This window comes from Leuresthes tenuis, unplaced genomic scaffold (assembly GCF_036924035.1).
Source record: "Leuresthes tenuis unplaced genomic scaffold, fLeuTen1.0.hap1 SCAF_21, whole genome shotgun sequence".
Lineage (NCBI taxonomy): Eukaryota > Metazoa > Chordata > Actinopteri > Atheriniformes > Atherinopsidae > Leuresthes > Leuresthes tenuis.
The window spans coordinates 24390348-24404157 of record NW_027325375.1 but is presented as its reverse complement, the minus strand read 5'-3'; the positions used below and the strand labels follow the sequence as shown (position 1 = coordinate 24404157).

Genomic DNA, 13810 nt, shown 5'->3' with positions numbered 1-13810 from the left:
CAGGTCAATATGGCGTCTCAAAGAACAAAGAGCCAAACACACAATGCAGGAAAAGAAAGTCAAGATGGCTTTAAGTGGAAATAGGTGGAGTTTAATGATGCTCCATAATTGGGCTCTGTGCCTGCTAAGAGGATAAAACTCATCTCTCAACAGAGACCTGAGGAAGGGTCGGCGACGATGCTCCCATGTTCAGCATTATCTCAGAGGCTTGTGGAGTTCTCCACTGATCGCTGAGTTTCATTTTGGAGGGGAGAGGGAGCGAAAATTCCTCAGCACTTGTATTTGTCCAAATACTGCTGGCCAGACCCCAGAGAGTGTTCCAATGAACGTGTTCATTCAGAGGACAGGGCATACTTCCAGAAAGATCACAGTTTAATAGATGAGAGGGAGACTCGTACCAAAGTAAAGTCTCATGACTTGAACACACTAAAGAAAACTTGGAACTTCTTTTATCCCCAGTATGGAATGAATTTGTCCCCCTCATGTGAGCAAACATGATGGACGCAAGATGCAACGTTTTACTGAGACGATTAACACCATTTTCACCCCGAGAAGACTTGCCCCACTCTAAGAGATAACCAAAGGTTTGATTTGGTGAGTGGCTGTCTTGCATCAGTGTGTTTCAAAGCTACAAAAACTCCTCAGGCACACCTGCTAAAACCTAACAGGAAGCTTTTGTTGTACTTTGATGTATTAAGTCAGAGGAGAGCAGAAATTAAGATAGAAACTGGACAGAGGAAGCCAAAAGAAAAAGGATCCATGGAACTTCCCAGCCTTCATCCTCCTCATCCACTGGAAGACAAGAGCATAAAGTGGGACCATAAAGCTGCCTGCAGAGGCAAAAAAGACCTGTTGGAACAGGTCTGCACTGCAACAAAGAGCATAGAGCATCCTGCTGCATAACACCACCTCTGTGCACTGTGAGAACAGCCTTTGAGGAGAGTGTCCACCACAAACTACCGTACGCCTTGGACAGAAACACAATCAGTGATCCGATTTATGGAAACAAGAAACAACAGAGCAGGGTATTCAGCCAGCAAAAAGAGGGATGTAGGCTGGCGCCACTCGGTTGTAGCAAATATAAGAATTATTAGCTTTAATGTGGGACTTTCTTTCACATCTTTAGGGATGCACGGCCTCATAACCTGTCTTTATCAAAAATCAATCACTCCTTAAAGTGTGCAAGGTTTTGTGTGTGGGGTTGGGGGGGGGGTAAAGAAAGTTGGAAATCCCAGAGAACTGGAAGTGGCTTTGATCTCAGCGCTGCTGTGATATGCATCCATAACATGTTTTCAACATCCCACACAGATACACCAAAGTCGGATCAGCTTTAGGCAGAGAGGAAAACATCAGTGGCTTTTCAGCAGTCTTATCAATTATGGCAAACTGAAGCATCTGGCTTACCAGTCACATACTCTCCCACACCTGGTGAGTGAAGAGAGACGGGATCTTACGTTGCCTCATATCTGTCGTCCCGTTTCTTTGGAGACGGTAAATAAATTCACGCAGCCGCGCTTTATGGCCCGGGAACCTTAATCCACTCCTGAATCCTAAATATGCACACTGAATGGACCACATGCTTTACATTTACAGGGTTAACGCCATGTTTTTATCCGAATGGAAAACAGAAAAAAAGAAACTAATTATAGGCCTACACAGGTCTCAACATGATTTGCTGCTATTTAACGGCCTTTGACCACATTTTGATATCAACCGTGTTGCCTGAGCCTTAGATTCCAAAAATAGTTACGGCAAAACAAAGTTGTCATGTTGGAAATGATACACCTACAAAAGTTGGCAACCTCAGTCAACATGTTTTCTCAGAGGTAGGTAAAAATAGCCTAAAAGCAAACTAACCTTAGTAACGCGTGTTTGTCATCGCTACTGTAAAGGGAATAAAGATATTCTGTCATCACATGCTGGTGGAAAGTGTGATATTGTAGAGCAGCTCTCAGAGAGTTACTGCACACTTCACCTCAGTATTTTATTCAAGTACAGGTGCTAACGTCATTATCAGGGTGGCTGCTGTGTAAACTCTTAAGACAGACACTTGGGGCCAAAAATCACTCCACGGTGAGCTGCAAGTGTGTTTTGAGAACTCATTTTCAAAGTAATGTTTTTATATTTATTCGACATGGACCTCTTCTGACACATTTCTGTTCTTCAGTACAGTACTTTGCTTAGTTTTTCTTTCACCTCAATCTGATCCCCACAAGTGTTGAGGTAATAAAAGCTGTCAACAAATTCCAACACCAGACAAGGAGCAAATATTCCCACTTATCCGTGTTGCTTTCAACAGTTTGGAGACTATTATTCACCTTGTGGCCTGTAGAAACTCTGAAACCGGTCTAACACCAGGTGCCAGGGTAGTGGATTGTGTTTGGGAGGTAAATGGTAACTGAGGTCTTACAGTGGAACCGCTCTTTAATGACACCTTACCTGCATTAGTTTCCCCTCCGCTCTGCCGGCACTTCCTCCCACGAATACTCCTTCCAAAACGATGGGCTTCCCCGTCGGCTCATGCTTCACCAGTGTCACCTTGATGAGGGCCGACCGCTCGGACTCCAGGCCCGGCTGGCCCAGCACCACCTGCAGGGCCGCCATGAGCACCCAGAGCCCGGCCAGGCTCCGCTGGGGGACGGTCATGGCCTCGGCTGTAGCGGCGGTGCCCGGCCGCACATGGTGGACTTCAAAGCAGGCAAGCACCGCGGATACACGAAGCGTTGAAAATGTCTGTGTACAGTGAAACGTGCAGGTCCAACTTATTTCTTTCCTGCCTTGATGACTACTGCTGAACAGATATAATCCAAACTTTTAAAGCTGGAGGACTCCCATCGTAACGCAAACGTGAACGTCCTAAAACTTCCATTCAGCAGCAAAAGTTAAGAGTCAAACTCCGCAGGTTGTGGAAATGCATGGTGCCAGAAAACTGATTTTTTTGTGCCCCCCCCCAGTGATAAAACGAGCTCTAATGAACTTGAATCCAGTGTCATTAGTGTGGGTGGTGGAGACGCACCGTGTTGTTAAAACCTCAAGTGTGCAGTGATTCCCACCAGGCTGGTCTCCATCAGACAACAGATATCCTCATTTGCAGCGTGTTACAGCTGAACTGTTGTATCCCTTTTCCAGAGGGACTGGTCCTGGTTACGATGTATCCGTGTTGTGTTTGATAGCACAGTGCACGCCGATCGCTGTATATTTCAAACCACACTGTGTGACCCAAACCCCGTCTTGATTAAAGTGTCAGAGGAGAGCACGTCCCGTGGGCGCCACATTTTCTTGATAAATCCACCGAAAACGCTGGGAAGCGACGACTTGAACTTCAAAGGCTGGGTTACAGGTTGCCGCCGGAGGGATATAAAGGCGTGCTGGAGGATAAATGGGATGCCGAAACGTTGTGTAAGAGGTTTCTTTTACAACCGAAGAATTGCGAGAAAAATAATCCTCGAAGAAGCTGTTAAATTCTGTACTCCACTTCTATCTAATTATTAACCGAAGCAAACGGACCGTCGCGTCCACTTCACTCACAACTTTCTAAAAAACTAAATGACTTCTGTCAACCAGCATCAACTTGTTATTATTAGAATTTTTTCTTTAACCTTTAACTTTTTTTCATTCAAACCCTGACCTCTGCTATTTTAAAGAAACGACAAGAACAGAGTGGCTTTCCCGGATTTCTGAGCCTGAACAGTGAGAAATTAGAGCCGATCCTCCAGAGAGCACCGAGGGGAAATGAACCGTTTATGAAAATTAGAAACAAGTACGGAGAAAACACGCCGCAGAAGAAGCGAAATAACAGTAGCCCCGGCTCCACTTAGTGTCCATTTAAAGGTGATAGTGTGGAGAAACTGGGCAAACAGCTATGACACCGTCCCAAAAGTTTATCTCCCGGACTCTGTCGCTCCCCTGGGATCTCATTGTCACTCTACCTGCTCTCAGTCCTGCTGCCTTCATGACCGACCGGAGATAAGGCTTTTATCAACAATTCACTCAAATATCATGAACAATATAGATTAATACATAATATCGGAGAAAAAAAACACAGAAACGTCCATTCCGCTAGAATATTTTCACACATGAATTACACGTTCATCTCATACCACTCGAGTTGCACCAAGATTTTAAAAAAGGTGCATGGGTTTTAACGAGAGGTTTATCACATAATATGTTTCTCCGAGCTTAGATTTGTCCACCAAAATGTATTTAATTGTATAAATATATAAATGTAAAAAATTAATAATCCTTTTAGATGACAATCAGTTAATATTTCGCAACTTCCGAGTTGTCCCTGAAGGCAACATTTTGAGAGCTCGAGGGCGGAGCAGTGGAACAGCTCATGTACAGCGGGTGAGTGGCGCCCCCTAGTGTCCGCACACTCCCTCATCAGCAAGGATTACACATAAACAAACCACCCAGCTGCAGACTAGATTTCATTTTAATAATAATGGTTTTGCACAAGAGCCTTGAACAATAGGACCGTTTAAAAAAAACAAAACAGTCCCTTCCTGAGGAGATGCAGTGAAAAATAAAAAGGTGGATAAAACTCCACCATCACCTGGTCACCACCTCAAAGCAAACTAATCCAAAGTATATCAAATGCTTCATGTTAGTTCTTCTTTTTTTTTTTTACAAAATTATTTACTATATACTATGTTCTCCTTCGTGAAAGACTTCCACTACGTGTCCAAAATGTAAATATTGAAATGTGTGACCCTTAAATTCTTAAATTACAATTAAAAATCATTTCAGATAAAGTTGTGTTTAAAATGAATATTTTAAAATGCACACAAAGGCATAAATAGTTCAGCATCGAACTGGATAAAAGTTATTATAAAAATATCTGAAACAGTTTTGAATAAAAACACAACCGTATAATCGCTAAAGTACAACATATATATATATATATATTCCTACTTTGGCAGGAAAAGAAAAGATTTATGTAAGAACAAACTTTCACACGACAAAGAATCATTCAAGTGGAAACTGAAGTCCTCAGAGAATTTAAGATCACACAGTGGAGGGAGTCTCATGCCATGTCATCCACCTGAGATCTGAATAAAAGATGCAACCAGCAGTAAATTAAGCTACTAGTTATTTTTCCTTCTGCTAGTTTTCCTCTGAATGTGCTTTAGGGTTCGATCGCGTCTCACCTACAGATCTGTTGTACTTCTTGTGCTCCAGCTGCTTTAATCCTGACCGGTACCACCACTGATGTCACTAATCTCAACACTTATAATCTCATCGTCCTTTGTTTGATCACTAGAAACCTTGCCGGGGAACAAGACAAGAGTTCACATAGATTATATGTACATACTGTAGTCACTGGCTGACCAAATGAAAACTAAATGCTTCATCTTAACCAGCTAAATCCTTTTAACCCATTTAAAGTGTCTTTTCTTTATGAATGAAGCTGAATGCTTTCAGGATGTATACAGTACATAGAGGCTTACCTCAAATATAGCGTCCTCAGGCACTTGTTCAGGCACTAACACCACAGACTCCTCCTGCTGTTTGTATATCAGTACAGGAGGAGCGCTCAGCACTGGCACGATAACCGGGACAGCGCAGGCAGAGTTAGCTGTGGCGGTGCTGCCGCTGTTTTCACACTGGGTGGTATTACATTCGTTGGAGGAAGGCCCAAACACAGGGGCAGGCTTCTCAGGAGTCTCAACTTTAACCAGACACGTATTGGGCAAAGTCTGCATCACCTCATCTGCAATCTGGAAAATTGCATCCAAGTTAATGTCACATTTTTTCCCCTCCTGGTTTTCCTTGTGCTGTAAGTCCCGGTTGTGGTCAAACACATTCGCAGGATATCCTGCCTAAAACGGTCAAATAAAAACAAGTTTTGGACATTTAGACGTCGGATATGTTAAGAAAAAAGAAAACATCATCGATCAAAGACGTAGGAAGTACACTTCAGTTCGCCTACCTGATAATAACTTTGGGGACAAAACAGCCCAGCCTGAAGGCCTGCAACATGCGGCGCCACCAGGTTTGGATGGCAGCAATGGCAAACTTCAAGAAAGACAAAAGATTTTAGACGATCAAACGAAGCGTTTGTGCTCCTGCATCCTTTGCAGATGCACTTACAAATAAAGTCTGGACACTGAAAAATGTAAACAACATAAAAAATACAATGATCTGCACATCTCACAAACCAAAACAGCAAATGTTTCATGAAAAAATGTCAGTGTGTCTCCTCGTCTGAATTTTTAACAGCCAATGTGGTGTCTGACTTGATCCACCCCAAACCCACTCTTACCTGTGGGATAGAAGCCGGGCTGGTAGTGGGCATTCGGAGAATTAAAACTAGAGAAATTTGGATTTCCATGATTGGCACGGGTCAGCAGACCTGCCTGAGCGTGCATGGCACTGGAGCTTGAGGCTACTCCAGTGTAGTGGTGGCTTAAAGGCACCGGCATCTCTTTGGCTGCAGAGAAGACAGAAGGAGAAAGGGCTCCACCATGACCCCTCATCAGGTATCGTGGTGGAACTGGGGTTCCACTCTGTGCTTTCATGGCCTGGGTTTTATCAGTATAACAAGGATGAGTGATTTGCTGGTGTGTGTGGCTGAGCAGTGGGGAGCTTCCTGCAGCAAACAGCATTACATCAAACCGTTAGACTGGACAACTCTGTGTATTACTGTATTACTTCTGTAGGCTGTCATAAATGAGATAAACAAATAATATGAAATCATGAAAAGCAGCTAACTTCTTTTCAGAGTTGTTTCCCTTCCATCCCCACCTCCACTGAATCGCTGGTATCGATTCGGAAGCCGACAGCTCACGTCCAGACCCGCTTGAATCTTGGCCTTATTGTCGACGGTGAGCCTCCTGAGCCTCGCCACCAGCTCAGGGCGGTTTCGCTGAAAGTTTGGGTTGTAAAAATAGTGATAAGTCCCGCTGTCCAGAGTGACTTGGTCATTAACAGCGGGGTCGGCTTTCCTGAAGCCGTACAGATTGAGCTGACGGACGAAGCTGGAGAAGTTGGTGGTCTTGAAGGTGTCTTCATTTGGGGTGATGGTCCCGGGGGACAAGATTTCCCTCTCGAAGAGCTGTTGATCGATGACGATGACCTCGCCCAAGCTGTCCCAGCGGATGGCTTGGTTGACCGGGTTGTTCACCAAACGCCAGAGTTTGGCAGGAAAATTATTGGGGTTGATGGTGTCGGGGAGGGAATGATCATCATCGTCCATGCTTTAGTCCGTGGAGCTGGAAACAGAGGTACATGGATTCATCTCGGCTATCTCAACGCCTTTCCTACAAAGTAGCTTCAATAGCAAAAACTTCAAATAACTTAATTTACCCAACTAATAAGTAAACTTTTCCCTGTGACATTCTTAAAAAAATAAAATAAATAACAATAATGAATAATTATAAATAAATGTGAAAAATATTAGTGCAAATTTACAAAGAAAATGCTGTAAATGATCGAGACTTTACACGGAGATGCTAGCTTTGCGACTGCTTAGTAGCTAGCATATATCTCCGTGGCATTATTCCGAAATGGTTCTGTACTTCTTTAAAAAAGTAATTGAAAATAACGTCTTGTAATAATTATAATGTCCCGTTTAAATCGTTCGACATTTACCTGTATATTTCTGAAGTATAGCGACAGCAAATAGAAACACAATGACAACCATACATGAATCGCCGCACTTACAACCGTTGGAAGTTCCCGAACCGTTGGAGCTGTTGGAAAGTCCAACGTTTCCATCTTAAACTGATTCTGGATCCAACTGCCACCACTCTGTCCCATCATTCTGCTGGGCTGGTCAGTTTATTACAAACTCCTTCAAACCAGGGCTCTTTTGGAAGTTTGCTGTGCCTTTTATTAGACAACAGTCCATAGGATGGCGCCATTTAAAGTTTAAGCGGTTGTTGCTGCTTTGAGGCTTTGAACAGCTTAAATAACCTGTGGAATAAAGTAGTAATAATCATTGCAGTTCTTGATTGTACTTCGTATTTGGTCTGTTTCAGGTTAGTTGTCCCAGTGAGTTTTTGTAAGCTGCACAAGATCAAAGCCCCAACAATTCCCACATAACAGCTAAAATTGAAAAAAAAGAAACAGATAAAACAACCTCAGGGTTTTTTCTATAAAACTTTTGAGTTTTGAATGTAAATTACAGTCTTTGCCTTCATGTTTGTCAGTAGTTTATGGAAATAAAAAATGTGTGTCTTGAACATGTTAAAATAAGCGTATTTGACCAAAGTCATAAAGGGGTTAAATATGGGGTGTAGAGACACCTGATCAGTGGGAGGCTTAATATAAAATATAAAAGCTTGAATTGTTACAGAGGCCTAATCCTGAAATGAATAATAGTTTACTAATAGTTTACTGCAGTAAATACGTCTTTAGTTTCTTTACAATGGACAACTTTAGTGTGTTTTGGGGGACTATGGTTTTCTAATTGTATGTTTATGCCAAATTTGAACTTACAGTTTCTTTCCCCCAATTTCTTTCCATTCAGATTTCAGCTGAAGGGGCAGCGGGTACTTTACTGAGCGGCAGAATCACACTAAGGTTGGCCTTAAAGTGTTTGACATTTGAATGACAAGAACATGTCATTAATAGGTAGAATATTGAAAGAATGTTTGGGGAATGTCACTTGTCGTGTGCACTGCTTAAAATGGTCAATTAATGCAAGCTGAATAACAATGAAGGGCATGAACTATGATTTTTTCTTTTTAGACCACGAGCTGTTGGTAAAAGTAGAAAAAAGATGAAAATACGTCTCAGATACCTTCAAGGAACTGTTCTAAAATGCATCATCAGAACCACAGAAAGAATAGAAAAGAGACAACATTCACCAGGGACGTACCATCAATGAAATAAACAAGACAGATACTTTTTAGTATCTGTAAAACATAAGTTTTTATACAACAGAAAAAAGGGGTAAGAGCAGGTAAAACACGTAATTCTCCACACAGTTTTTTCATTATAATTTTGTAAGGTTATTTTTTAATTATTAATTTAGCCTGTTTGAGTTTGTATATCTTAGAAACTGGGTCAAAGAGACACTGAAGTTCTGCCACAAACAATTGGATATTAGGAGTGGCTTGGAGAATTCTAGTCTTGAATATGGCATTTTCTATTTTTTATGGGAACCTCCTTTATTTTATTGGGAGTCAATAGGCTATTTAGATATTTAAAAAAGGTTTTATTATATATAAAAAAAGGATTTGGAGGGGAAAGCTCCTTCCAAAGTTAAACATTCCTTACATGTTGATTGGCTAATGGTCATGGAGGTCTTTCCCACCAGTCAGGAGCATTGGGGTTAATTTGTTACACTTATATTCCCAAGATAACAAAAGTCTTAGGCCACCATAAGTCAAATAACATTTTTTAAATAAAACAAAACAAACCATTAAATTAACAGTATCGATTTGATGCCTGTCTCACCGTGTGATGGAGATTTTTATTCAGGCACACATAAGGACGCCTTTTAAGTGGGTTCTATACAAGGTCCTTGTAGTGACGTCGTTCTACAGCGACAAGAAGACATCACAAACATTATACGGCCTGACTTTTCTTTTATGAGTATTGGTGCGGTATTTTATCTGGCAGCCGAACATAATGGCGTTGGAAACGGTCCCCAAAGACCTGCGCCATCTACGGGCTTGTCTTCTTTGTTCGCTCGTAAAGGTAAACCGACATTTACGACCAAAGACCCTCCAAACTAGCTGTGGTGCTAACGTGTAGCTGCTCACTGCGCAGTATTTTTCTTCTACTTAGGCTCACAGATGACCCGAAATATTAAAAGAGCGTAATTATGTTGACGTTTTCCGTCTTGTGTTCCTCAGACCATTGACCAGTTTGAATACGACGGCTGTGACAACTGTGAGTCGTTCCTTCAGATGAAGGGGAACAGAGAGATGGTCTACGAATGCACAAGTTCATCGTTTGATGGGTAAACACTGATGGTACATTTTTTTTATTCTTCATGCTGATGTCCCTCTTGTTAACAAGCACTGTCTATATTCACAGGGTGATAGCCATGATGAGTCCTGAAGACAGCTGGGTGGCTAAATGGCAGAGAATAGGTAAGGGTCTGCTTTTTAGTGCCTACTGCTGGGACAGGGTGATCCAGATACAGTGGGAGAAATAAAAACTTCTATAGTCTTTTCCGCTGAACTCTGTTGGAAAACGTTGTAAAGTTAAGGAAATGTGTCAATGTATTATTTGGATAAATCTCATCCAGTGTGACTGTATAAAAATAATCCAGCGCTGCACTTAATGTTGGTAGCCTAATAAATAAAATAGTGGTGCGTAATTCTGTTCTTTCCTTTCAGTAAGGAAGGTCCAAATGTGTTTCCAAATGCTAAAGAAGATGGCTAAGGAAGCATTGGGGCATTTACATTGCGTCTGTTTTTATTGCGGTTGCCGCATAGATCTATCTGGATAATTTAATTTAATTTGGAAACTTTCCATGTAAAACACGCTTTTTAACTGGACCCTGTGTATTCAGGTTCCACCTACTTAGTGCAGGACAGGCATGCCTGCTGTGGCAATTGCACAGAAATAACTGATAGATCATTAGTATTAGTATTATGTTTACACTCCCTTTTATTAAAACTCTAAAACCAGCCTGCACCCCTAAACTCTTCTTGTTCATCAAAAATAACCCATTGTGTTTTAAAGTTACTTATTTTTAACCAAACATTTGAAATACAGTTTTTACTGTGCACAGAGACTTTCATTTGAATGGTTTTGTGAGTCACTAAATGTGAGTTTCTGTTTCATTCTGCAGGCAGGGTTCAGGGCTCCTTCAAGCCAGGTGTATATGCCGTGTCAGTAACAGGCAGACTACCTCCAGGTACACTTAAACACACACGGAACGTAAATGTTGGCCTGTATCCTGACTGGTGTTGTGATTGTTTCACTTTCCTGTCAGCTGTGTTGCTCATAATTTCTTTTTCTGAAGGTGTGGTGAGAGAGTTGAAAAGCAGAGGCGTGATCTACAAATCCAGAGACACAGCTGTGAAGACATGACCTGGACTATTTTCTGTTCACGCCATCTGATGAGCCTCATCAGAGCCTCATCAGAGCTGCAGCATGCTGAAGCACCACGTCTTTGATGTACAATGGAACTGTTAACTTTTTTATGTTTTTGTTGTGATTATCACAGGCTACAGGATGGGAGGGGGTGTCGAATTTCTTTGAGTGATTGTGGGGGGAAAAAATAAAGCTCATTTTCATAAGAAATGTGACTGTTTTGGATGTTTAATGTCTGTGTAGTGCAAACTCAGAGAAGTCAGAGAGTATAAAGGACCAATATTCCCCATTCTGTTGCTCTAACTGAAAAGTGTGTAACAGTGCCAGCGATTATGCTGTTTCCCAGAACATTTTTCTAAAAATAGCCACCTTTTCTGTCTGGTGCAGCAAAGCTAATCAGACTGCAGCATGACACAGCATTCAGCATCACTGAGTGAATAACTGAGCCTAGCTGACAAACCTCGGCACGCATACAGAAGATAATGGAGTTGGAGATAAAAAAAAGGTTTCTGGGTTCCTTAAAAACAGGACATAATTGAACATGGCTTAGTATTCTTTGAAGCATTTGTGACCTCAACATTTAAGCCACAGCTTCTCATTTAATTTTAAAGGTCTTTTAAAAGGTCCCCTTTTTCCTCATGAAGAACTGAAAATTGCAGAACACTGATAAAGACTGTTCACTCACCTACTTACACGTAACGATCCATGCTGGGAATCTGCAGACAACAGTCATTCTCATTCATACTTGTCTCCAGTTAAAAGACCTCAGGTGCAATTAGGGCTGTCATGATAATGAAGCATAGCTTACAACAGTTCATTTTATACCAATATTAGTATTATATTACCAGTATTCATGTCTTTGACCACTACCTTTTGGCCACAAACAGCCTCCTCTATGTTTCTGGCCTCCTCCCTTTTATATGCGAGTGATTATTGATGTGAGTGAGTTGATTATTAGGAATTTGGCACCTCAGCCTCAGCTTTACCTGTAACTACCTGATTAGTGAATATTAGCATGACTGCACACTAAACAGAACATGTTAGCTTCTCAGCGTGGCTGTAGACCAGGGATACCCACATCCGGTTCTCAAGGGCCGCCATTCTGCAGGTTTTAGAAGTTTCCCTGCTTCAACACACCTAATTAAGATGAAATGGAGCTCTTCAAAAGATAAAGTTCTACACAAGCCTGCTAATGATGCACTGATCTGAATCAGGTGTGTCGAAGCAGGGAAACATCTAAAACCTGCAGGACAGCGTGGGTATCCCTGCTGTAGACTCTAATTATTCGATAAGCTCCACATTGTAAATGGAATTGGCACTTTAGCAGACAGAATATTTGCTTGGACATACTAGCTGTAGAAAAAAGTGTTGTATACAGTTGGGCCACAAGGTGGTGCTTTCTACTGAGATCCTGAATCACATGCAGCATCAACACACTGCAGATAGGGGGAGCAATGTTACAGATATTTAATGTTAATTTGTGGTTACTCACATTCAGTGTTGCCCATCATCCATAAAGCCTTGAGCTGAACCTTAAAGAATCTCTCTGGACTGGATAACATCACAGGTTTTCAAGCTGCTATCTGCTGTATGTATCAGTTGTTGTTCTGGAAGAAACCACATGTAATGCCAAGGGGTCAGAGCAATGTCTTGGGGTCACACACCCCAAGAACGTGCTACATGCTATTGATATGATTCAAAGGCTCTGACATACTCCAAGGAAACAAGATATCTTGTAGAGATGTTAAGTTCAGTCATATGATGTGAAGTTAAATAAAAAAAAAAAGATCATCATCATATCCAAGAAAGATGTCCCAGCTTTCTTAATCCAGGAAAATGACACCCAATGCCTCACGAAAGGTCGATATGGGATGAAGACTCTGACACTGTAAAATATAAAAGAAAACAGAATGCAACGGTTTTCAAATACCTTACGGCAATATTTTATTCACAATGCAACATAGAAAACACAAAGTGAGACAAAATAAATATAAGATCAGCTTGAATTTGATGGGATGAGCACATCTCAAAAAAGATGGAACAGGAGCAACATAAGGCTGCAAAAGTAAGTGGTACTTTAAAGAAACCCCTAACCCTACAGGGTTAGGGCTGTAGGAACATGTTGTAACTAATTAGGTTAATTGGTAATAGGTCAGTAACATGACTGGGTATAAAAAAGAGCACCTTAGAAAGGCAGAGTCTCTCAGAAGTAAAGATTTTGCTCAATGTAAAACTTGTGAAGACTCTGAATATTTCATCATCCACAGTAAAAGCTATCATCAAAAGATTCAGAGAATCTGGAAACATCTGTATGCAAGAGACACATATTGGATGCCCTGTAGTGTCCAATATGCTGCAGAGGCAGCTCTGCATTAAAAACAGATATGATTGTGTCATGAAAATCACTGCAGTGGCTCAGGAACACCTCCAGAAACCATCGTCTGTGAACACAGTTCACTGTGCCATCCATAAATGCAGGTTAAAGCTCTATCATTCAAAGAAGAAGCCATATGTGAACACATCAGAAACACTGCCATCCCCTCTGGATCAAAGCTCATTTAAAATGGACTGACACAAAGTGGAATACCTGCTCTGGCATCAGACGACTAGAAACTTGAAATCATGTCCTCCAGACTAAAGTGAAAAGAGACCATCTGGCTTGTTATCAGCATTCAGTTCAAAAGCTTGCATCTCTGATGGTATGGGGTTGCATTAGTGCCTACTGAACTGGCAATTTAGGAAAGACTCCATCAGTGCTGAAAGGTTTTAGAGCAACATAAGCTCCCATCCAGATGACGTCTTTTTTCCGGGA

At 41.5% G+C, this 13810-nt stretch overlaps 3 protein-coding genes across 4 annotated transcripts in view; 1 reads left to right on the top strand and 2 right to left on the bottom strand.

The window, feature by feature from the left end:
* LOC140280123 (E3 ubiquitin-protein ligase RNF43) overlaps positions 1 to 3950 on the bottom strand; it is a 79620-nt gene extending 75670 nt beyond the window's left edge. For both annotated transcript variants that reach the window (XM_072375397.1, XM_072375398.1), the window contains exon 1: positions 2440 to 3950. In XM_072375397.1, the coding sequence (XP_072231498.1) occupies positions 2440 to 2646 (207 nt within the window). In that variant the 5' untranslated portion in view covers positions 2647 to 3950. The remainder of the gene's footprint in view (positions 1 to 2439) is intronic.
* A 1236-nt stretch (positions 3951 to 5186) lies between these two features.
* hsf5 (heat shock transcription factor family member 5) lies at positions 5187 to 7198 on the bottom strand. Its single transcript, XM_072374417.1, has 5 exons — positions 6715 to 7198; positions 6266 to 6592; positions 5933 to 6018; positions 5451 to 5822; positions 5187 to 5267 (listed from the first exon to the last, which is right to left on the bottom strand). The coding sequence occupies exons 1-5, from the start codon at positions 7196 to 7198 to the stop codon at positions 5187 to 5189; spliced, it is 1350 nt and encodes a 449-aa protein (XP_072230518.1).
* Positions 7199 to 9467: 2269 nt separating this feature from the next.
* Positions 9468 to 11173, top strand: supt4h1 (SPT4 homolog, DSIF elongation factor subunit). Its single transcript, XM_072374685.1, has 5 exons — positions 9468 to 9648; positions 9807 to 9913; positions 9991 to 10046; positions 10754 to 10819; positions 10928 to 11173. The coding sequence occupies exons 1-5, from the start codon at positions 9580 to 9582 to the stop codon at positions 10993 to 10995; spliced, it is 366 nt and encodes a 121-aa protein (XP_072230786.1). The 5' UTR covers positions 9468 to 9579; the 3' UTR covers positions 10996 to 11173.
* Positions 11174 to 13810: the final 2637 nt, after the last annotated feature.